The sequence below is a fragment of the Strix aluco genome, chromosome 11 (assembly GCF_031877795.1).
Source record: "Strix aluco isolate bStrAlu1 chromosome 11, bStrAlu1.hap1, whole genome shotgun sequence".
In the NCBI taxonomy this organism is placed as follows: Eukaryota; Metazoa; Chordata; class Aves; order Strigiformes; family Strigidae; genus Strix; species Strix aluco.
Window position 1 is genome coordinate 11,615,399 of NC_133941.1, and position 24,056 is coordinate 11,639,454.

At 40.7% G+C, this 24,056-nt stretch overlaps 1 protein-coding gene across 5 annotated transcripts in view; it reads left to right on the forward strand.

Moving 5' to 3' along the window:
* Positions 1 to 24,056, forward strand: part of LOC141928213 (contactin-4) — a 343,764-nt gene that overhangs the window by 310,040 nt on the left and 9,668 nt on the right. For 4 of the 5 annotated variants that reach the window (XM_074836062.1, XM_074836060.1, XM_074836061.1 and 1 more), the window contains 4 exons: positions 17,566 to 17,741; positions 20,223 to 20,343; positions 22,729 to 22,887; positions 23,647 to 23,796. In XM_074836062.1, the coding sequence (XP_074692163.1) occupies positions 17,566 to 17,741; positions 20,223 to 20,343; positions 22,729 to 22,887; positions 23,647 to 23,796 (606 nt within the window). The remainder of the gene's footprint in view (positions 1 to 17,565; positions 17,742 to 20,222; positions 20,344 to 22,728; positions 22,888 to 23,646; positions 23,797 to 24,056) is intronic. The other variant, XM_074836064.1, reaches the window with a different exon arrangement.

Consider the following 24,056-nt stretch of genomic DNA (forward strand, 5'->3'; position numbering starts at 1 on the left):
GCGGTTTTGTTGTGGGTTTTTTGATGCTTTCAGAAGGGTCCCCCACTGCTATCCTCCTCTTCTGAGCCCCTCTCCTCAGCAACTGATGCTGTATTTTCATGTTTAGGAAATAAAACTTATTTCTAAGTTTGAAAATCTTTCTTGACTTCTAACTCACAACCAGTAGCAAATGCTTGATTTTAACAATTGACAATGAAAGCAAAAATCTTTGGTGGTAAAATTGCAAAGGAATTTATTTGGCTCTAATTGGACTGTTTCCACTGACACCAATTATTTCCTGGATACAATTAAGGGGCTTTTGCTATGTTTAAGCACTGCATGAAAGGCACAATTATAAATGAGAGAGCTGTGCATCTGCCACATCTACTTCTCCCTCCCCTCAACCATGGTAGCCCCAACGCTTCAGTCTGCACTTTGCTGGATCTCCTTAACAAACCCTGGGTGGAAAAACTTCAAGAAGAAGCTGGTGATGGGGCTGGTATCCAGTAGATACCTCAGGGTCCTTGCAGCTTTTAAGGAGCTCTTCTCCATATGTCACTTCAAACGCAAGGTTTAATCAAGTATTTTATAGTTTCAGGCAACTGACATGTACTGCAAACCACAGTCAGGGTTATATGATGCCTATCCAAATTTCCTTCTGCAGCTGTAAGGAGCTCACCTTTGTGTTTCAGAGCTGGCAGGTTCATCTCCTCTGCGCATGTTACACCTGAGTCTGGTAAACATTTGGTTTTTCTCACAGCTCTGTTCAGGTGAGAGCCTGAGGTCATCGGGAAAATCTAGTCATCCCCAAAGCACCCCAGGGTAGATGAAATAGCTGTGTATCATGTCAGCATTTCCATTTTTCTGACAGTTAATTGAAGCGAAAAGGTTGTAATTATTCTAACGGAAGTGGCCAAGCAAGAAGCAGATGCCTCATCTGCCATCAAGCCTTCCCTAAAACCACCCTTCCTCAGGTCTGCTCAGACGCACCTTTTGCTCTTGATTTCCTTAATGTGAATGTGTTCAAAGACAACAGCCATGGACTGTTGGCTGCATTGTGCTGGGGAGGGTCCATGACCTTGCTCAAGCATTGATGAGGATCATAGCAAGTGTCAGAGGTACTAGCCCATGGCTGGGCATTTCCATCGGTGCCTTTGGGTACATGTCATAATGCAAGTTTGTGGTCAAACCATTGAGTGAGACTTAACTCAAAACCGTTTGTGAATAGCACTGCAAGAGCTGTCGGTTTCTTATTTGGGAGAGAAAAAAATCAGGTCAGCTGCTAAGGACAAAAACAGTAAATGGCAAAGAAACATGTAAATGAAATAAGCTGTAAAATACCAATGGTTTGCTCTTAGGGCTAGTTGAATGAAGTTAGGGTTTTTTTCTTGTAAGCACTTACTGATCATAACAAATAAAACTTGTAAACATAATACAACTGTTAAGCTTCATTAAATTTGCAGCAGACAATTAATTTTTTTTTCAGGCAATTCAAAGGGTCTTCTGTAGTACTGATTCAGTTTAATTGAACATATTACCACAAGCAGACAATAAGAAATATATTGAAGATATCCATCTGGCTTGCACTGAAAACCTTGTGCGTTTCGTTTCCTGTGGCTGTCACAGGCCTTACTAATTGCCTCATTTTGGCTGTTTTACAATCAGTGTGATTTAGCCATTAATGTGATAAAAGTCGTCTTGGTGAAGAGCTTGATATTAAAAAGCATAGATCTCCAGCCTATCTCTCTTGCCAATTTTGGACTTATCTCTAGCATTATTAGAGTTATATTTTTAAAAGCAGAAATACAAATATATTGACTCTTACGGAGCAGCTTCTCCAGGTACGTTGCCTATCTGATTCTGATGTAGAGAGTGCCAGTCAGTGTGAGATATTTGCTCTGGATCACGGTAAATGCATCAGATTCTTCCCTGGACTTCCCTCCCCACCACCTTCTCCTTTCTCCTCTGTGTCCCTCCAATCCTCAGCCAACCTTCAGGCACATCAGGGGTCTTAAAACTGATAACTGCACAGGTAAATAAGGAAGTCAAGACAAGAGCAAGTGGCTGGTGCTTATACCTGATTCAGCACATAATGTGAAAAAAAAACCTTTTTTTTTTGAAAGTTCAACCATTATGTTTGTACACCCCATAGGGGAAAAAAACATTATATTTTTGTTCTGTATTTTTCTCTTAAACCCACAATGTATTGCAGGATCAGCATTATTGCAACCTCTCCTGCCATAAAAAAAAAAGGTTTAGAATAACTCCTTAAAAAGCTCAGCGCTTTTGTTTTAGGAATTTTCTTGTCCTCTCCCAAAAAAGCAAGAGGTTCAGGAGTTCTCAATCATCAATAGAAGATTGGGTTGTTTAGCTCATCATTGAAGATCAAATCCATACATCAGCTGAAAGAGGAGATGACCTATATGTTAAACACAGACTCTTAATGAGACGAAAGAAGATTAATTAACACTTTTCATCAGCTTGCTTCAATTTATTTTAACATATCATTTCAGAAAGGTTAAAATATTTTTTAGATTTTGAATACAAATGAACATAGTTGAAACCACAGATCAAGGACTTCTGATAGATACTTTAATCAAAATAAATGTAGTACGTTTGATTATATGTGTGTGTGTTTCTGTATATGATTGTATACAAAACATAAGCAGCAAACTATTTTATCCAATAGTTAATTTCATAAGTGAAGAAGACTAGCCAGAGCTTGTTAACTGCAAATTACTATCAGACTGGGGACAGTTACAAATTTGTAAGAAAGGGAATGTGTTTGACTTAACATTTTCCACCCATTTCCCTTGCTGTTGTGGAGGATTGCTTTAGCCCTCAGAGAAGAGCTACACCAAGAAGTAGGAAAAGCTGAGGTCTGTAGGACGAGCCAGCATGGTACAACCCAGTTAAGGAGGCAGTACCGCCACGCAGAGCAAGCCAGAAGGATGTTCAAGGCAGTAAATCAGTTGGAGGCAGCTGAGCAGATTGACCTCACCCATGCGAGCAGCTCTGGCAGTTGACAGTTGGTGCTGCTGGCTCTGCACACATATGGGCTACCTAGGAAGAAAGGAGTCCAATGGGCTTGGATATAAGGGGCCATGTCTCAGTTCCTGCAGCTTTGTGTGTCTTAGTGGAGTTACCAGGAATTTCTGACAGCGGAATATCTGTCTCCTCGAGCTTTTAGTTTCATGGAACTTTTTTGGTTTCTAGAAAATTAAACATGACAGTTGTACTGATGTGGGATGTAATCCCATGTCTCTTCTTTGCTCAAGAAGATCTTATAAATCTACCTACATTATGTGTTATCCAAAGGAGGATATGTACAGTTTGTCCTTTTCCAAAGCATGCAGTGGGATGAACTTCCAGACATGAGCTTCATGGGAATCCCACAAATCTTGGGTAAATTAGGGCCATACTCTTAAGAGAAAACAATACAACAGAGAAAACTGAGATCATTGTAGCGTACGGTCCTGTTGTGGAAGATGGGAGCAGGTCTCCCTAGAACCACTCCTCTCCACACCAAAGTAATTCAGTCTGACTGTGCAGTTAGGGTTAGGGGAGATAATGATCTAAACATGACATGCATTGAGAAAGCAACTGCCAATCTCTGTTTTGGGTAAAGATGAAGGAAGCAGTATGGGAGAATAAAGGGGGATGGTGATAATGACTCTCTTATCCTAAGAACTTTATATCCTTGAAAATAGTGACTAAGAACAGACTGGCCTGAAGGCTATGTTTTTAACATCAAAGATACAGAGGAAGTGTTTGGAGAGCACATTTTCTGTTGTAGGAGGAAAAAGTGTAAGAGTATTGAAGAAAAGAATCTGGGACAGTACTTGGGGAAATATCAGTCCTTTTGTGTATTTTCTCAGAAGCATTTTTGGAAGCAGCTTAGCGGAACCAAACTTCTGAGGTTTTGAGCTGTTGTGACTTTTTCTCCCTGAGCCTAGCTGGATTGCACAGGTTACTCAAAGTTGCTTATCAGAAAATAATAGCCAAGTGGCACATAGATAAAGACTGGGAGTGATGGGGTTTGACACATCAGAAAGGAACTAAAGCACTGTTGAATGATGATGAGGTGGTGCTTGCAATATTAGGGACTCCTGAGACCTGATTTTTCCCTCTTCTAATGCAACTTAAGTAAGATTATGAGCAATCCCATAAAAGTTAATATGGAGACTAGAGTCTCTTGTCTTAATCCAAAAATTGTGATGGCAGAGAGAATTTAATATCAGGCACCACCGGAATAGGTTAAATTCTAGGTGTGCTGTATCACAGTGCTCAAGCCAGTCATTTAGGAATATGACATAAATACGAATGTTCACGACTCAAAAGCGGGTTGACTCTGAAATACAGAGGTTTTGTCACTGAATTGACTTGCCATGGCTTGGGTTGGTTCTCTGTCTCTCTGTGTCACACACACATTTGGAATATTAATTTTGCTTTCATTACGTTTGACATTTTTAAGTGTATCATGAAGAACTAGTCATCAAAGTTGCAGGTTTTAGTACTTTGTTTTCTTCTATCTTCATTACGAATATATCTCAATAGTAATCTTTATCAGAGTTTATTTAGAAAGTCAGCAGTATTTCACCAGTAAAAATTTCACTTCCTTTAGTGTCTTAAGTGCACAGTAGAAGGTTGTGGGAGTGTCAGCTCTGTGCAGCTGTGGGAGATTCAATCTGTTAAGAGTCAAATCGTGTGTTACTGGTAACTAATTAAGAGGCAAGTCAGCATTGGCCTGTCAGCCCTGCACAGCTGTGGGAGATTCAATACTTAAGAGCCAAATAGACATAGGCTGATCAGCTCAGCTAGAGAGCTCTGTTTGGGGAGCTCGGTGAAGGTGGAGAGTTCTGTTCAGAAGATCTCTGCTTGGTGAGCCAGCCAGGAGTCTGTCCTGTGCTGGCTTGGAGAAGCATCAGCTCTGCTATATGTTGGCGAAGAGAAGAAGCAAGGCTTGGAGGAGAAGCAGGCCTTGGAAGAAAGATAAGTCAGCTCAGAGAAAGTATGGAACTGTTTGTGGGAGAGAGGGTTGATGACTGTCTAGTTGCCGATTTGTTTATCATGAAGTAAGAGCTAAGGCAGCGAGAGCACAAGTATGTACCATTGCAATAATAAAGGATTTTCCTTCTGCACTTCAATAGAGAGTCCGTGCCTCAGTTGCCGTGGAAGGTCTCTGTAAAAATCCAAGCCTGAATCCATTAGTCCTGGTAACTAAACTGTTTGGTGCAGTTGACAATGAACATCATTCCCTGGGAGAAATGTTGTAGACTGTGACTGAAGCCCTAGAAAAGCCGCGTGCTTGGGGCTAAAGTCGTTCATTGCTGAAACTAGGCTGGAAGGAGCGATGGTAGCACTGACATGCTATTTGTTCCTCCTCTTCTCTGTGTGTATCTTTGCAAGTTGGATCTTGATTCTCGTTTTGAAATTATTTACATAAGAATAACTTGTGGCTAATTTGAAGTAAAATGCCATGTAACAGGAGAAGTGTCAGGGACACTTTTTAATGATGCTCTGTGTTGAATATTTATTCCGTAAAGTAGGAACTGGGGATTCTGAGCAAGTTATAATGACGGAATGGTCTTGCAGGTTGTTATTTTTGTTTCACATGTGATTCTGCCTCCATCCTGCCCCTTCCTTTAACCTCAGTACCAGGGCTCAACCAGTGAGTGAGCAAAACAGTAACACATCCCTCGGAAAATGGGTTTGTCTTCTTGATGTGTCACTAATTAATTGGAACATGGAGACAAGTTACTTCCTTGTAAGAGAGCACAGGACACTGAGAGACCATCTCGCCTTCACCAGGAAACAAATTAGACCTTCGTGGCCCAGGAAATTTTTTTTTCAAGGCTTGTTTTGCTGGTTCTGTTCTTACTTAATCTGTTCAGAAATAGGTGTTTGGACTTCATTCTTGCCTGTGGTAGCATGGAAGTCTCAACAGGGTTTCAAGAAAAAGTTAATCTTAAATAAAAATATCTGCTGTACACAGTGGTATAAGAAGACCAAGCAGTTTATAATGAAGGTCTTATTTCCATTTTATAGGCTGGGCAAATAAGGCAGCAGGGACTTTTAACGACTTGCTCAAGGTCAGACAGAAAGTAAGGAGGAGAGCTCGTTTTAGTCCTTCTCACTCCAAGGTCTGTGCTCATGCTGGCCATCACCTCACGGAACAGCCTTGCTCTTCACTCTGTACCCTTCCTCCTCTTTTGCTTATCTAATTTTATTTTTGATGGAATTCTGTTAAGTTTAATTGTTCACATTTGGTTGTGATTCAAAGTCTAAATATTCAAACCAGTGTTTAACAGGCTGGCTCCCATGCTACGCTTGCCCCTAGCAGGAGCCACGTGCCAGCCTGTGGGTCTGGATATGCTCCCTCTGCAAATACCTCTGAAGAGAGCTAAAATTGCCCCCACTCTCTTGCTTATCCACTCCCTGTTGCCCAGTTCAGTTCTTTGGATACCTGTGAATTCCTGAGGTTTGTAGCTGAGTTTGTATAAGTGCTATTGAGCTTTCTTCATTTGACTTAAACTTGCAGGTACTTTTTGATATTGTATATTTTCCACAAGTTGGCCTGAACAGACTTAAATTTTTCTGTTATTTATATGTAGAACTTGAATAAGAATTCAGCATTATAATTATTAACTAGCTTTCTATTTGAAATAAGATTTTATTTAAACAGTTACTTCAATTTTGTTTTAAAATTAAGTTTAAATGGAAGAAAATTGGATGCTGTGACAGTAATAAATCTTTTCTAACTGTTTAGCTTATAGAAAGTTTGACTTTTTTATTTGAGGTTGATCTTTTGAGCTGACCTGACAAGATTTTTTTGAAACTGAAAATAATTTTTTAAAAGTTATTGCCCTACCTGCCTGCAGATTGTCATGTCTCATCCTGCCCACTGCATAACAACTTCTCAATTATGTCTTGTTGTCTGGATGTCATTTCCTGAGGCACTAGAGAAATGCCCAGATTTCTTTTTAGTGTAGGTTGTAAATAGCTTGGGAATTTTATATCTTTCTGTTGTGTGGTAGAGTCATTTCTCTATGGGAGCTATTTGTGAGAACTTCTACTAATTATATACTAATTATAAAATAGTAGGAGCAGATGCTGCTTTAGAGAAATACTTTGGTTGAAGGCATTCACAGGATGGGTACAGCAACCCACCCAGCAGATAAGCCATTGTAGTAACAGCAGGAGATAGACACTCCGCAGTGAAAATGGAGGTGGTCGTTTTTCCTAATGACAGATAGCCATGAGTTCCAGTGGGAAATCCTCTGTGCTGTTCCTGGGTCTTTATATTGAGTTTTGTGTTCCAGTGGAGTTTCAAACTCTTTATTAAACAAATACATTTAGTACTTACTAAAATTAATGAATCATGATAGCGCGCTTTCTGTCAAGAAGTTTCTTTTATTTTTTTCTCATCTGCCAAGAGGTGGAGGGAGGAAGGGCAAAAAGGAACTGTATGTTAGAAATGAGGAAAGTTAGAGTAAGGCAGTAAGTCCTGATTGCACATTAGAGCTCAACAGCACAGATCCACCGAACCTGCGGCTTAAGACATCTGGAAGCAGCAAAGAACTTGCTGGACCAGAATGGGTTTGTATTTTAAAAATAGGGTTGAGAAGTGGTAGAACTGCTAAATGGCAGAAGCTTGACTCAGGAATCATCCTGGGTGCTGTTTTCATTTAATAATGAGCATATATTCAGTAGGTCCCAGTTCTTTGCCTCCATAACCTAGAAAGTATCAATTGGAGAAAATCGATGACAATGATTTAGCAAGGACAAAACTCTCCTATTCTTCTGTGGACATAAGAGTTTTTCCCATTCATGCACAGTAATCCCTCAGGATACATTGGTCAAACCAAGTTAGCAATGGAAATATTCAGTATATTCTGCTGATGTGCAGCATAGAGCTCGTAGTTTCAAAAACAACTATTAGTTCTGATACCTAAGTTATGTTTCTAAGTGCTGGCCTTTATAAAGTCTCTCCAGTCACTGTCCATAAGACAGGTTCTACAAGGGTCAGGCAATGAAGTTTGCAAAGCATGCAAAAAATTGCTATGTGTTCTAAATTGTATTAATTTTGAGAACCAAGATGTATTGTGTCTTTGTGCAAATTGCATTATTGTATAAAATTATATTTATACACATACCCGTATTACAGCATGTATGTAGACTTTACTAACTCTGGGTAAATATATTGATATAGCAGCTTAGTGAAAAGGTTTCTCTTCAAGTTAAAACACATTGACAATGAAGTAGAATAATATTAAAATTTGCCTGTTTTATTAATATTAATGTAATAGTAAAATTTTCCTGTTTTCAGAGGTATCAGTAGGTGCTGCCATCCAGTTCCCCTTACCAATACAAATGGTGATGCACTGTATTCACACCAGGTACTTGGAAAGATGAATGTCTTTGGCTGCTTGATAAATGACCTGTATGCCAAGACTAGCTTATCCCAAGATGCTCATGACACATGCAAGACTTGATCTGGGTGACGTTAAGGATGGTTAAGCTATGGATCATTCGCTGGGAAGCTGGAAAGTCCAGCTAGTGATTTTCGTGCTATTCTGTAAATTTGACAGCTCAAGAGGCATCTGCTCCTAATGACTCTTAATTTGGGATTTATTCTGGCATGTCAGAACATCTTGGTCCTGGTGAGGAGGGTGTAGATAATAGAGATAGAACTTGGATAGGAGAGACCTAAAACATATACTGTGCTATAAAAATGCAAAGACTGTGCCAGTCACTTCATAATTTTGCAGTTTGAATGCCTGCATATCATATTATTGCTGCTCTGCTTATTTTTTTAAATTGTTTATTTATGGTCATTACTATTCAAAACATATTTAAATGTGCCATAAATCAATCATCTCAGCAGGCTGAACTATTCAAAGGGGCAAAATGCTGTTGGCCACTGTGTACATGGGCTGCACAGCAAACTGCATGGCATTACATTTGCACAATTACCCGTGGCTTGTGTTACAAGGAGAACGGTGATTGATCCTTGAGTGACTTACAATTTATCAAAGATTAGATATGATTTCTCCTGTATCTGATTAACCTTCTCTGTAAGATGGCCATCATTTTTTGAAATGACAGTAGATTATTCCATACTTGAAAAGACGGATATCAGCTAGTTGCAATCAATAGCCCACAAAAGGTGACACCTTGAATTCACTGGGTTATCTGTAAAGTATGTCACAAACAGTTCAATCGTTTGTCAAATACACCAATTTCATTTAAGGCACCTCTGAAGTGAAGTGGCTTTTATTTTAGTCTGAAATGCAAAGAGGTAGAGAAGGGATGTTTGTGTTTTGTAGTGTAATCAGGCACTGTTGCATGCTGCTATGAAGAGCAAGTACAAATTTTTATGAGTGACAGATTTGATTGTCATTTCCAGACCCCATTACATATGATTTTCTTTGTCACAATTGTATGGAGAGCGCTTGATTCGATAAGATTGCATTGCACTAAGTAAAATGGAGGTTAAAATGAAGTATTGTGCCCTCTTGTTATTTAAGTAACACTCTCTGTACTCTCAGTGGAGTGGATATACTTTCATATATTTTGTCTTTGAATTTGCTATAATGGCACATCCCTCCCCAGTATCCTTTGATGCAATTCCATTCTTAATGTGTTTTCAGATTTAAATTAACCTTCATTTATTATTCAGCCACACAAAGAATGCATATTTGAGTATGCAGAAATGCAATCCCTTGATTGACTGCCTGGTCCCTGTCTGGAAAGTGGGAGGCATTAATTCCTGGGAGGGAGACTCTTACATCAAGTTTAGACAGTTTTCAATCTGTGGGAAGCTCTTTTTCAATGTCAGTTTAAGAAATATGTTAATAACTTGTACCTCGACTGCAGTTCAGCTCTGAATGAAGCTGAGAAGGAAACTGCTGTTCTTAAAAGAGAATCTTCAGCAGCTGGCTGGACAGGTTACTTAGGAGTGCAGTCGCAAGGAACATCTAAACTCTCCTCTTAAAAAAACCTTGTCCACACTAATAGAAAACAGAGGCTTCCTAAAAGAAAGGGACTCGGGTGATGTGCTGAAGCACCTATCTAAAAATAATTGCGTGTCCCCCACGCTGCTGGGTTCTGATATGGCAAGATTTAAGCCAAGTGAACTGCAAGATAAGGATCCTCTTTCAGGGAAGCAATTTTAGCCTGTCCTGAATGCCCAGCTCAACTGTGTGTATTGCTGAATCAGAGTCTCCACTCTTCCAGGAAAGGTCAGATGTTCCACCCTCCTTGCCTTAATCCCTGTTAAATACATGGCCATGTATCACTGCCTTCATTGCCAAAAATCTGTGCTGCCTGATTACATGGAAAGATCTAGACCACTAACCACATACATTTCTAAAATCAGAGAAGTGACTTTAGTCAGGCCTAAATTCCCTTTTCTAAACTGATAGTGTCCCTTTCACTTCTAATAAGATTATATTTTATTAGGCTGAACTACCATAGTACACACCAGAGGTTACCGTAAATGCTGCAAAATTTTCTGTTAAGAAACAAGCCTTATAAATCAATTACTTGTCTTGCGAAAGCATGTGTATAATAGCTGATTATATGGAAAAGAAGAGTTATATTGGCATAAGAGGCATGTGTCTGTTCCTGAAAGCATATATGTGACTCATCACAGCTCACATCTGTGATATTGTAAAGGCCAAATATTGTAAACAATTTCCCCATATCTTTTTAATCTTAATTTTGTCCATGCCCCATGAGGTAATCAAACAATCTATTAAGATAGCTGTAGTTTGCTATGTTAATTCATACTATGTGTTTAGTTATTCAGTGGCTATTAATCTTTTTAGTTCAGGGCCGTATTTTCCTCTCTTCAGCATTTCTCATAGTGTCCAATGATGCCCAGAGCACTAAAACCTCCCAGAAGTTTAGCTGGTCGAGTCTCAGATGGTTTTGACTATATGGTCTTGGATAAATGTTTCATTCACAAACAGAAGAGAAAGAAAGATTAGAGCACATTGGAGTATTCATGTATTGGACTTTGATTTTTTGGTTGCTCATAGAAAACGGATGATTCTACCTCCAAGATTGATTTTTATTATCTCAAGACATGATTTGCCTTGAAATCTGTACAATAATGTAAAATGTCATTGCAAATAGAGGACATTGATCTGCAATGCATTTATTAAGTCCTTCTGATAAAAACCAAAATGAAAATGGTAAACGTGCTGGTATTCCAGAATGAGGAAAAAAAGTCCCAAATGCTCAAGTTACAGTTTATCTACAAGAAAAACTGATTTTAATCTTGTATGTGAAATGATTTATGCAGATAAGGAAAAAATGTAGTTGGATCTTTAACATTGTAACACTAATGGCTGTTAAAGACAATTAGGTAATTAGATGGTTAATCAAACTTGAAAGTACTGCTTATCTGCCTTGGTCCACATAAGGAGTATCAGCAACGTGAATGGAAATTCAGCCTGAGGAAAAGCAGTGCTCTGTCCATTTTCTCTCGCACTGGATGCAGCCCTGTGTGCTTGGCATCGCTTGCCTTTGTCTTAGCTGCTTGTTTGAAGCATCTGGTAATTGAACATAAACTCTTGCACTTGAGCATTCATGCTTGAACCTGAAATTACCTTGTCATCCACCCTGGCTTTCATTAAACAACTAACAGATGCCCTGGCATGCTCCTATCACACTACATGATGCAGAGAGTCAGAGCCTCATATGCCGAAATGGCTTTGGTCTGTATGGTCTCCTCTGGTCCAGCCTGGAATAAATGTCCTCCTCTGCGTTCTGCAGCACCCGCTCTGGCCATCACACATCTGAGCTGCTCACTGCTGTTTAACTCAGACATGCCCTCTGAGTATAATAGGTGGGATACTAATATTTCTTATGTACTTGAAGAAAACGTACATATCCTTCAGCAAAAACAAACACTGTTTTGGGTTTTTTCCCATTTAAAGAACCAGACAATGTTTATTCTGTCTGTAAGCAGCTGTTACAGTTTTCACCAGCTGATTTGTGTCCATTTGCAATACTTTCCCCTCCAAAGCAAGGAATATTTACAGCAGACTTTTCCTATTTGGGCAAAAGAGTAAAGAGGAGAGGGACATGTACTGCAGACCTTCAATGGAGGATCTTTTACAAGATTTCCATTAGCTTTCATTAACCAAACCTAGCAGCATGAAAGTGCAAACAAATCTTGAATAAAGTGATAATGGGCAAGGCTGGAAGAAGAAAGGAAGGAATAAGCTTTTTCAAGACCTTGGAAAACTTCCCTTATAAGTAGAACAGTCTGAAGGCACTGTTAAGTTTGGGAGGGGGATGGGGGGGGGAGATCTGATTTCTTCAGGTTTTTTACCCTGGATAAATATGTCAAAGCCAGAGTATTCCCTTCTCTTCATTCTTCTTTGACCTCCTCCTCTATGCCAGGATAGATGTCTATATAAGCATTTAGGTATTAGGTGCTCAAGTTTCAGAAACCAGCATTGAAAATGTTGACATTATCTCCTTCTTTTTAATCTCTCGGAGATGCTCAGTTCCACAGATTTGATGCCAACAACAGGAGCCTGTATCTCCTGAGCATGTTACAGTTCAATCTTTTATTATAGTAAAATACTTTAGCAGTCAGGGCTGGCAAAGCATATCTCATTGTTTACTAAGCACTTTGGTAGCCTTAAATGAGAGGCACTGCAGTTATTAGCATTGCTGAATCCCATCCTGGCAGAGCACACATCCTCCACAGATGAGCAAAATTGGAAATGAGCACGTTTGGAAACGGGATGCCACATAGCCATCGAATGCAGACAGGTCTGCCTGCCTCTAGGTGGAAAAAACCCTTCGGTCAGTTGAAGTCTTCCTGATGGGCACAATATATGTGACATCACTTCTTGCTTTGCCCTGGTCCTCTTGTATTATTCAAAAGATATTCATGTGCTCTGGACTGACCTATTTTTTTTTTAAAAAAATGCGTTATCTCTGTCAGTCTCTGATTCATTTTATGTCACTTATGTCATGCCACTGTAGATTGTGCCCCACTTCGTCATGTCCTCCAGATCAATATGACACAACATAGCACTGCATGAGCTACAACAAGCAAACACAGCAATGCAAAGCTGTTTACACTAAACAAGTAATCCCTCCTAATGGACACCCAATCAGTAGAAAATCAGGGTGGGATGGTTTCTTTCCAGATTGGATAATTGTTACCCTCAGACCATACCCACAGTGTCTGCAGCCTGCTGGTTTGCAGCTCGGAAATGCATCACAGCTTCCCGAAATGAGACGCAAAACGCAGGCGGCACTAACAGCTAATGACGGGTTCCCTTTAGCGGGGGCCGAGGGACAAAGCAAAGCAATTACAGCCTTCCTACAGATGGGAAGTGCTGCTCAGCTCTGTTTCTTCTAACAAACTGAAAGCTAGCAAGAAAACTTCGTTAAATTCTCTTGTAATATAAACCAAATACATGAAATCATTCAGAAATTCTCTGCAATATGCTGCAGCCATGAAACTAAGGGATGTAATGCAGGACAAAAATAGGTAAGAAAAGCTCAGATGGCCTCAGTGCACCCTGCTAGTGAGGCTGGGGCTGATGGTGGTGGTGTCCAGAGCTGTCCTGTGCAGCAGTGCGGGTCTGCTCCAGCTGAGGACCATCCCCGGGAGCTTTCACACTGCTCAAACCATCTCCGCTCTGGCGACAAGCTGCGCCGCTCCGTGAGCTGCCAGCCTGGCTGGCATGCAAAGAAAACTGCACATGGAACAAAAAACAGTGCCTTTTCTGTCACACAAAGCGTGCTTCTGAAAATGCCAGCATGGAAGGAAGGCTGAGAGGGAGCTCTCCTGCTTCCCCGAGCCTTCAGTGACACCTACAGACAAAGCACCAACCCCTCTGCAGAGGTGGCAGCCCAGCGCAGGCCTTGCTCCTGCTCCTCTGCAGGAAAGGTCTCCTCTTTCTCTGTAGCAAAGCCAAGGTCAATGTAAACTTGCTTACGTCTGCTGTCGCCATGTTTGCCGTACCTACAGGACATTTATTGAATGTATTTGCATGTACAGTGTAGATATTTTTTTCCCTCACTGTTCGCTATTTGAGACTAAAAGCCAGATAATTTTACCTCCTGGTGACAGAGGGCTTTTCATTCCCTGAGAGCATTCCCGTTGGCATGCAGTATTCACTTATTTCTCCTCTCAAAAATTCTCAGAAATGCCAGGTGAACTTTTTCAGAGCTGACCTGGAACAATTTTGCTTATTTTTTGTCTTTCTTTCTGAAGGAGAGCTGGGAAGTGCCAGGCGCCGCTTCCCTCTGTGGAGGGCTCATAAACCTGCAGGCAGCTGTACAGGTGGACATTACTAATAGAAATTTTTACCCTTTATGCATAACCGAATCTTTTAGTCTTATTTTTTAAACTATCCCAAAATGCACCAGCCTGCTCCAAAGGAGAATATCACCTCAAAATATCACCAAAATCACAATTTTATTTTAATTAACTGTCCTTGACGTCTAAGGAAAATAACCTGCACTCAGAGGGGACAGGACAGTAACAGAGCATTAAGATCAGCTCTCCTGTACTATCTGTCTCCCTAGATTCCCTCTTGCCTTGCAAGGGGACAGTAAATAAATGAGTAGCTAGCTCAGAAAAAAACCCAGTCATTGTGGGTTTCTTTTTATTTTTGACTTGGATGCTAACCAGCACAATTTTGGTATCATTAAAGCACTTGCCATAATTTAAAAAGTGCCTGAAGTTACAGGTTTTGAAAATGCAAATCTAATAATTTTGATTACCATTTGGCTGTGTATCACCAAGGTGTGCCTACACTCGGCTGCCCTCAATTGGGTTCTGAATAACATTTTCCATTTGCTGCTCTGCTAGGGTTATTAAAGGGGGGGAGGGGATGTTTTTGTTTTTCAGCTTTCCCAGTCCTTGAGAAGAGATGGGTAAGCATTCTCCTTGGGGCGATTTGTAAAGTGCATGGCTGGGACTCACGCTCCTGCTGCACATGGTTTGGGTCAGAGCCCTCCCCGCGCATCGTTTGTCACCAGGCTGTGTCAGCTGTTCCCATAACCTGGTGTGTTCAGCTATTAGCTTGCAATGCTGCTTGACATGACTGGATTGAAACCTGGGGGCCTGATTTTTGGAGGCACCGGGCACTTGCAGTTCCTACAGCATCCGCAGGAGCTGTGCTAAACTGCTCTGGAAAGCAGGTCTCTAGCAACCACCCATGTTTCATTCTTCATATGTTTATAAACTGTATGAGTTGCTGCAGGAAGACTCAGATTTATGGTGCGGACTTCTCACCTCTTGCAGAAAGTGCTGTGGAGGTGAGGGTTAGCTGCAGCGAAACCTTGGTGCTGACACTTGTTAAGGATCGCAGCTTACATGGATCATTGCAGGACTCCTGTAGGAGAGCTCAGGGCTTTGTAGGAGGCACCCATTTCATCTCGGAGTCAAGTCCTTCATAAATATTTCATACGGGCTTTGAACAGGGCAGGGGATGAACTTCTGATACTGAAAGAAATTTCAGTAAGTGATTCTGTGCCCAAGCCCCACTGCAGGTGCAGGCATTTCTGTAGTATCCTGAGCTTGGGATGCTCCGGGTCTTTTTGAGTTTCAGTAGTAGCAATCCCAAGTGACTGTAAAATCCTGATACATCAGTTAAACAAAAACAATGTCATAAGTCTAGGCAATAATTAAACATTATTTTAGTAACATGTACTTATGCTGCTTATACCTGAGAACTTCCCAATGCCTTACTTGTATTAATTAGTTAAGTGTCATAACACCTACTGTGGTTCTGCTAAGAGTTACTCTATTTTGTCAGAAGTGAAACCAAAATATAGACGAATTAAATTTGTCCGAGATAATACAGCCAAGTCCCTGAGGACCTGATCTGAAGCCTATATAGTCAGCGATGAAATCTTTTTCACCACCTCCTGTACACTTTTGGTAAGGTCTTTGAAAACCCAGGAACAGCTTCACATCCCCTGAACTTCAGTGAATAGTTCTGCCCAGTGCATATCTCTGTTGCTCTATCCTTATTATTTTAGCAGAGAATTAAGCAGTTGGCCAATAGTCTCTGGAAGAAGTAAGTTAAGATTTTGGTTTCATATACCACAGAATGAATAATGCTCATAGTATTTTAGCATGACAGCTGTGCAGAATAGACTTTTGAAATAAGCAAAAATATCTGTGTATGATTTTCAGACTTTTTGTCTCAGTGTTAAGCAATATTTTTCTCCTTTTCATGTCCTCTGAGACCCTGTAGAAAAAAAATACTGCATTTTTGTCAACAGAAATGAAAGACAAATGTTAACTTTAGAGGCATAGGGAATTCACAGGAAGGATGAGGAACTGAAGTCTGCATAATGTGTCAAGGCTTATTATTCTGTGCCACCATTTTGCTTGTACTGCACGACTAAAGTAAGAAATAGAGAATTAAACCAGTAGTAGAGGCTCCATGTGAACTCCAGCTGTGAACAGGGGATTAGTCCTGAAGGACAAGGTGGAGCTGGTATGTGCTGCTGCCCATATTTAACAGACAGAACTTGCTACATCACAGATATCCACAGGTTTGGGGACTTTCCTTTGGAAATGTTGTGTTTAGGACAATGCCTTTTCTCACCTTTCTTCTGCTTCACCTCCCCAAAATACTTGCTCAGTTCCTGTTCAACAGTTCAGTGACATCTCGTGTAAGACCACAGAGTTCCTAAAAAGTGAGTCAGTCTGACCTACTAACTGACCCAAACCAGCTGCACATCAGGCAGAGGAGTTACTACACTCAGAGCCACATCTTACCCCAAAACCCCTCTGGCTGACAGTACTTCAGGACTTGGCTTATTGGAGCAGAGTTTTGGTTTCCATGGTGTGAAAGGTTTGGTTGGTATCACTCATCATTTATATTTATTCTTTGTGTGAGCCCTCCTCACACGAAGAAAACTACCTGGATTTAAAATGTAAAACTATCCATCAAACAGGGAATGTGGCCAGTATTCTAAACAAGCACCAAGTTTTCAATAGACATAACATACAACAATAATATTAGTCTAATCCTTCCCTTTCCAGGTCTGAGCAGATATCAGTCATGTTTTCAATATACCCTTCTTCATTCCAGTTTTGGAGATTTTACATTAAGAGAGTTTTCTTAAACCAGCATTTAATTTGCAAACAGCATAATAGTTTTTTTGATAACCATGGTGAAACAAATATTTGATGTAAGAAGATTCAAATAAAATAATCTGTGATCTCCAAGTTTTTTCAAAAATTTTAACCAAGCCTTTCAGATCTGCTGCACCCTTTCCCAGCCTTTTATTCTCCTTGTTCATCAGGATGGTGGCCAGAAAAGGATTCCAGAGAATTTATTAATAGTGTTTCAATCCAACAAATACAGAAAGGTATTGGAGGATAAAATCAAAGATGTGATAGTTCTACTTGTTGCATTAAGGATCTTCCTAAGTGATCACTGCAAATTTTTCAAGTTCTGCTGGCAATGCTGCAGTCACAGTAGACTGCTTAGGATCTTTCTCAGCTCTACATATCTCCCCATTTCTCAGGAGGACAGGATTAATGCATTTTTTTTCCCCCTTTGTTTTCTTTGTTGTTTGTAGATCCAACCCGGGTTATGGTGTCACCTTTCAGCATGGATGTCACTGTTGGAGAAAGCATTGTCTTGCCTTGTCAGGTATCTCACGATCACTCGCTAGATATCATGTTTACCTGGTCATTTAACGGACACCTGATAGACTTTGAAAAAGATGGGGATCACTTTGAAAGAGTTGGAGGGGTAAGTATTAATACTAAAGCAATTTCCTCACAGTAATAAAAGAAGGTAACATAGAAAAGGGCTACTAATAGAAGGAATGGACTTGACTAAGTTGATACTAGGAGATGTTATCTTGTGTCCTATAGACTGAGAGATGAACATTGGCAGTATACTACTTCATCATAGTTGGTGTAGAATTGTTATGGTTTCTTAATGTTATGTCTTAAATCTGCTCACATGAATGATGCACTCACTTTGCAGTGCGATGTATGTCAGAAGACCTATAATAGGTGTTCTCATTGCAAAAAACTGCATTCTCATTCAAGAAAGAAGTCCATAATAGTTTTACTCTGGCTGTAACAGTAAAAGAAATGTAATATATAATAATTGTAGAACCTTGTATTTATACAGAAAATAGCAGGAAATCAGAGGATATCCTCAAATTTGTTCAGGCAGTGTTTGTTGGCATGTTTATCTCTGTCTGTGTCCTTCTCTTGTGACCTCATGCTTAGAATAAGTATTTTTGCTCTACACAAAACAACCTGCATAGTATTACACACATCACTGACCATCAGAGATGACATTTCTTTTCAGTGTTATCTGTGCACGTTTCCTGGCAACGTTACACTGGTGTCTTTGGGTTGGTTATTTGTTTATGGGAAACCCAGTCAGTACCCACTGACAACGCAAACTTCTGCAATGTCCAGAGAATTGTTTATCTGAAGGTTTAAAAGATCATGTTCGTGGAAATCAAATAGCTAGGAGAAGAGTCAGGTGTGAAATGATGGTTAGACTGCCCATTCAATACAGCCCTGGCCACCACTGTCGCTCAAGACCATGATCAAGTGGTAGGTATGTGGAAGAAATGTAGTGAAGGTAGGAATTACTTTCCTTCGTTAGGAGAAAATCCGCTTGGGCCATTTGCCGCTTTCTGCCTCTCCAGAAAGGTTTAGGACCAGAGAGCCCGCAGCAAGGTAATGGTGCCTGTGATGAAGGGTGCCCATGATGGTCCTTCCCTGCTTGATTTTCTCTGCTTTTACCTCAGTTGCAAAGGGCAGGTTGTTTCAGCTTTACTAGTAGTTTTAGATTTCCTGAAGATGTTGTGGCATGAATTTTGGGAATCAAAGGGGGTCAGTGCTATAGGAGGAACCTCAGGACGCCATCTGTTAGAAAGGGGTTTCACACGAGAAGGTAGCATGTCTGTCAGACCTGCCTCAGCTTCTCATGCCATTCTTCTGACTAATCTCCAAACAATTATTACTAAAAGAGGAGCAGCAATTTCACAGGCTATGTCTAAAAAATGGGTAAAAAGTTTGCTTTCCTTTGTAACCATAACATTTTCCTTTGAAGTTCAGATTTAATCTAATTTAGCCTGTTGTGTATTAGGCAGGACTTGGGGAGTTTAATTTCTCTATGCAATTTAAAAATGTTTTCTCATCCTTCCTGATGAATTTTTTCCACTTTTATTGGGTGAAGGTAGCAAGAAAAAGAAGGAAAGAAATGCAACAAATTTTCAGCAGAGGTAGAAAACTGGAAAGGGTTTTGCATGTTGGTCTAAGGGAGGTTTTAGAGAGACATGTGCTCCACTGGGTTTGAGGCAGGCTGGTAGTCCATGTTTACGTTTGTCAGGACTGAAATTTAATGCTGAAAGGAAAAGGAAATACAATTTACAAACCTTGCTGTTATCCCTAAAAAAATCATTAAAAGATGAACTTAAAGATTGATGCCTAGGGCACACATCAGCAGTGATGGCTCTTCCCAGTGACTGTGCCTGATTGGCCTGCAAAGCTAAAATTGCAAACTTTATTAATATTTTTCAGTCTGAAAGCCACAATCACAAGGTTACCCTGAGATTTCTAATGTATCGAATGCTTTGTGTCTGGAGAAAAATTGAGAGAGCTTTTTCAGCTTCCTATACATACAGAAACATAATTAGTTCTATTCAACAGTTAATCAGACATGCACTTGGCGTTTGGAAAACAAATTAGCACTGTTAGGTGATGCAAGATTTCCTCAGAGAGTGCTGTTCTCATGATCTTTAGCACAAAAATGCCGGGCAATCAAAATGCTGGCCCTAACACAAAGCCGTGAAACTATTGCAGATGTCTCATAATTTGGGCTGGTTTTCACTTCTGAAATAGACGTAGGCAGAACTTGGGCATCTGAATACCAGAGAGGCTATAAATTGGGTATCCAGAGAGGTAAAGGAGGAATCAGAGTGAACCTGCCCTACATAAGCTTTGTCACATTGTTTTAATGGGGAAACTGCTTAACGAACCCAAACCAGGCTCCCCTGCCCCTTGTAGGAGCCATAATTTTAGAAATGCTCCTGCTCTTATCTTCAAGGCAGACTCACATAATTTTAATAGGCCACGGCTTGCATTACTAATGTTTTCATCAGCTAGTGTAAAGTAAATCCATTAGTCACAGTGTCCTTCATGTGATAATGATGTTTAGCGCTCATTAAAAAGTAATTGTAACCACTTTTCCCTACTTTATCAGCAGGATTCAGCTGGTGATTTGATGATCAGAAGCATCCAGCTGAAGCATGCTGGGAAATATGTCTGCATGGTGCAAACAAGTGTGGACAAGCTATCAGCTGCTGCAGACCTGATTGTAAGAGGTATTTGAATTTTGTTACTGCTGTTGTTGCTGTAAAATTTCTTTTTTTTTTTCTATCTTCTGCCGCTGGTAAGACAATTCTTGGGCTCGGAGACATTCGTTGGGATTCCAGCATCTTGTAATTAATCTAAGAAATAAGCTCTAAGTACACGCTGGGGTTCACAGTACGTTTTCAAACAGTGCATATAAAGATTATTTCATAAATACACACTCATACAACAGACACACAGCACAGATAAACACACTAGTACGTGTTCGTGCCCTGAATGCAAAACTTGCACCGAGCTCGTTTATTTGATGAACTATGCAGCACAAACAGTATCCAGCTTATTCACTCATTTCTGCCCAGTGATATTGTTCCGTTTCTAGAATAAACATGATTTAACTTCACTGATATTTCAAGATCTATTCATTACGATACACAGGTGATCTGTAAGTATGACTTTACAGAGATGCAATTAGTTAACCCAAGTCTGGATCCTTACAGTAAATATGGTATATATTTTCCTGCTCATTAGCTTTGAGGAAAGCAAATTTTGGTGCTGCTCTGTACTTGCTACCCTCACTTCTCGTAGACCCCAGCAAAATCATACTTTGCACGTTCTCCGTGTAACATAAGTTCTCAGGCAACTTGGTGAAAGGAGGAGAGCATGAAAAAGAAGTAAAAAATTCCCTGTTTTTCAAAGTTGTGCTAGGTAAAATGTGTGTGATTAGGCCCTGAACTTTCATTGAGAAATGTGCCCTTGTCAATAGTTAGGATTTCTGTTATCCTCATAATATTGTTATGCTTTTTACTACATTTCCCCTGTAGGAGTTTGAACGCAGACTGGGCCCCTGAAGGCAACAGAGCCACTGCTCTCCTCCCCAGGAGGTTGCTGCCTGTTACACTGACTCAGTTTTTTGCTGCAGCATGATTTCAGATGAATTTTTTTGTTTGTTTTGCACAAACATTTCAAAACAGCCTGATGATGGGCGCCTCAGTTAGGTAATTTCCTTAGTGCTGGCTCTGTAAACAAATGGGAGGAACATTAAATTCTCACAAGAAAATGACCCTTGATGATTGTAAAAATACTGATCTTGTTGCTCCCTAAAAACATCAGCATCCAGGCCAGTGGTCCCACAGCTGCACTGACAGTTGTGCTGTACTGTCTCCCTGACTGCATAAAAATTGGGAAATATCCTTGGGCTGTGAGACGAGGGGAGACGAATAGCTGGTGCATAAATAGAGCCTTCAGAATAAGTTTTTTAAATATTGGAGTTATGTGAAAGTAATAAGAGATTAATACTAGAATAAAAGTCAATTATTTATGTCAGGGAATATCAAACAAGAGCATACAGAAGTAACCCCTGGCACCAGTACACACAGATCATCCCACTTGTTCAGGATGGGATTTTTTCAGGCCATCAGAACAGGAGAAGTACGTGTCTGTCAGCAGCCCAGAACTGGTTGGTAAATTGATAACTGATCGTTTTTCCCTCTCTTGCCCTACTGTAGCCTGCACCCCGCATAGAAGTGTATTCTGAAATGTTGGGAACAACTACGGTTATTCCAAGAGATGAAGTGAAGACAGGTTGTTTCAGCCCCTGCCAAGCAGTAGGAGTAATTTGTGGCAGATCCAATGAAAGTTCATTTCTCTGGTGTAACTTGCACTGGGGGACCAAAGAAGCTGACTGCTTCATGAGGCTGCGTTGCATGGCTACTCCCCCCAGCAAAACAATTTAAAGTTTTAATTTCTGAGAAATTAAATCTGACTAGACCTGCTGAAACTTTCATTTTAAAGACAGGATATTGGAAGGTTTCGGGGTATTTTAGATATTTAAACGTGTCCAACTCTCTGATTATCATATGAAAATAATTTTAGTCCACAGGGTGAATTTAAGAGAGTTTGCTTGAGATGGTACTTTTGGGGAGAGACTTCATCTCAGGTACCACTACTGACAGTAATGGCCATGTGATCACAGGAGAGGGCTCCTCACTTGGATCGGTATAGCCTGCAGTGCTTTCCTGGTTCAAAGGAACCCAGCAGTGAAGCAGAAAATACTGGTCCCTACTCAGACATGATGCTAATTACAGGCCAGTCCTAAAGCAGCAGACATGAGATAGCAGAGCTGATCCCTAGTGCCTTGCTCGGGCAGGCCACGGCGCTTCTCCTCATGGCGGGGCACCTGGGGGCTGTGGGTGAAGTATCTCATGTTTGTGTATCTCCCCCATGCCTCCCAACCTCATCTAGACAGCAAGAGCAGCTAAACCACAGCTGGGGCTGCGCTTAACTCCTCTGCAGGGACTCGGTTACCTCTGTCCTGAGTAAAGGAAGACGACCAGAGTGCTCCTTCCTTGAGCCACTGCAAATCTCCAAGCAGCCCTCTCCTTTAATTCCCCCAACAGGTCCCCCAGGTCCCCCAGAAGCTGTGACAATAGATGAAATCACTGACACCACCGCTCAGCTGTCCTGGAGGCCAGGAGCAGACAACCACAGCCCTATCACAATGTATGTGGTACAAGCAAGGACTCCCTTCTCGGTGGGATGGCAAGCAGTGAGCACAGGTAGGTCCATCGCCTGGCCCCCAAAGAGCTGCACCAATGGAAAAATGCATCCATGGGGCCCCACGCACGGGCTGACTGGAGCAGCTCTGCACCCTGGAGTGAAAAATAATTTCACTGGCTGCAGAGCAGTGGTCTTATTAACCAAAGATTTAGGTTTGGTCCACTGGCTGGACCCAAAGATTCAGGGTCCAGTGCTATTACTCACCCATTTTTCTCATGAATGTTTAAGAGAAAACAGAATGAATTCCTATCTTTCGTTGCCACTCTGGAGATACACAACAGTAATTGTGGTCTATAAAGACATCCCTCAGGGACAGACCATGTCATCTGGCCTCTCTTTAAGTAGAATTATTTTCCTGATAGAGGGAAAAATCCCGTGATGTAATTGCTCATTCTGTCAGAGGTTAATTTTGTTCCAGTAACCATTGAATAGTGGGAACAGTGCATTTCAAAAAGAAAAATAAAAACCCTTTAAACCTGTTGTCTTGACACTTTGTTTTCAAAAAGTGGCAGTTTAGGAGAAACTCTTTAATAGCAGAAATTTCTGTGCTAAAAGCACAATGTTTTAATGCTGCCTTTTACTTCTTTGCAGTTAACAAAACGTTAGAAAAATGAGATAAGTTTTATCAATCCTTATTCACTTTGAATTTACATTTATCCCTCACTTTTAAGGGTATCAGATATCTCTGACCTTTTCTCAGCAGTCTGTAATACTTTTAGTGGGTTTCATTGCATTCCTGACCTGTGGCTGTCTCCTAGTTCCAGACATCATCGATGGCAGGACATTCACAGCGACGGTGGTGGATCTGAACCCTTGGGTCGAGTATGAATTTCGAGTAGTGGCTGCCAACCTGATTGGGATTGGAGAACCCAGCAGACCTTCAGAGAAGAGAAGAACCGAAGAAGCTCGTAAGTAGTGGTGGGCGACTAAGTTAAATCTTGTTGAATAAATGCTCATTAGTGCTAATGGATGTGTTGTGCTGGAGGAAGCTGAGGACCATTTTTTGCACCCGTTGCTCTCCTCCCTCATAGCATGTTACTTGTGTGCACTGAACACGCAGGAGAAGTTGTGGAGCTACTGATGGGCTCTTTGCTCCCTCATGACTCCTGGAGTATAGGAAGATTTCATGCCCTTTCACTGCAGAAAGCAATGATTTTCCAAAAAAAAG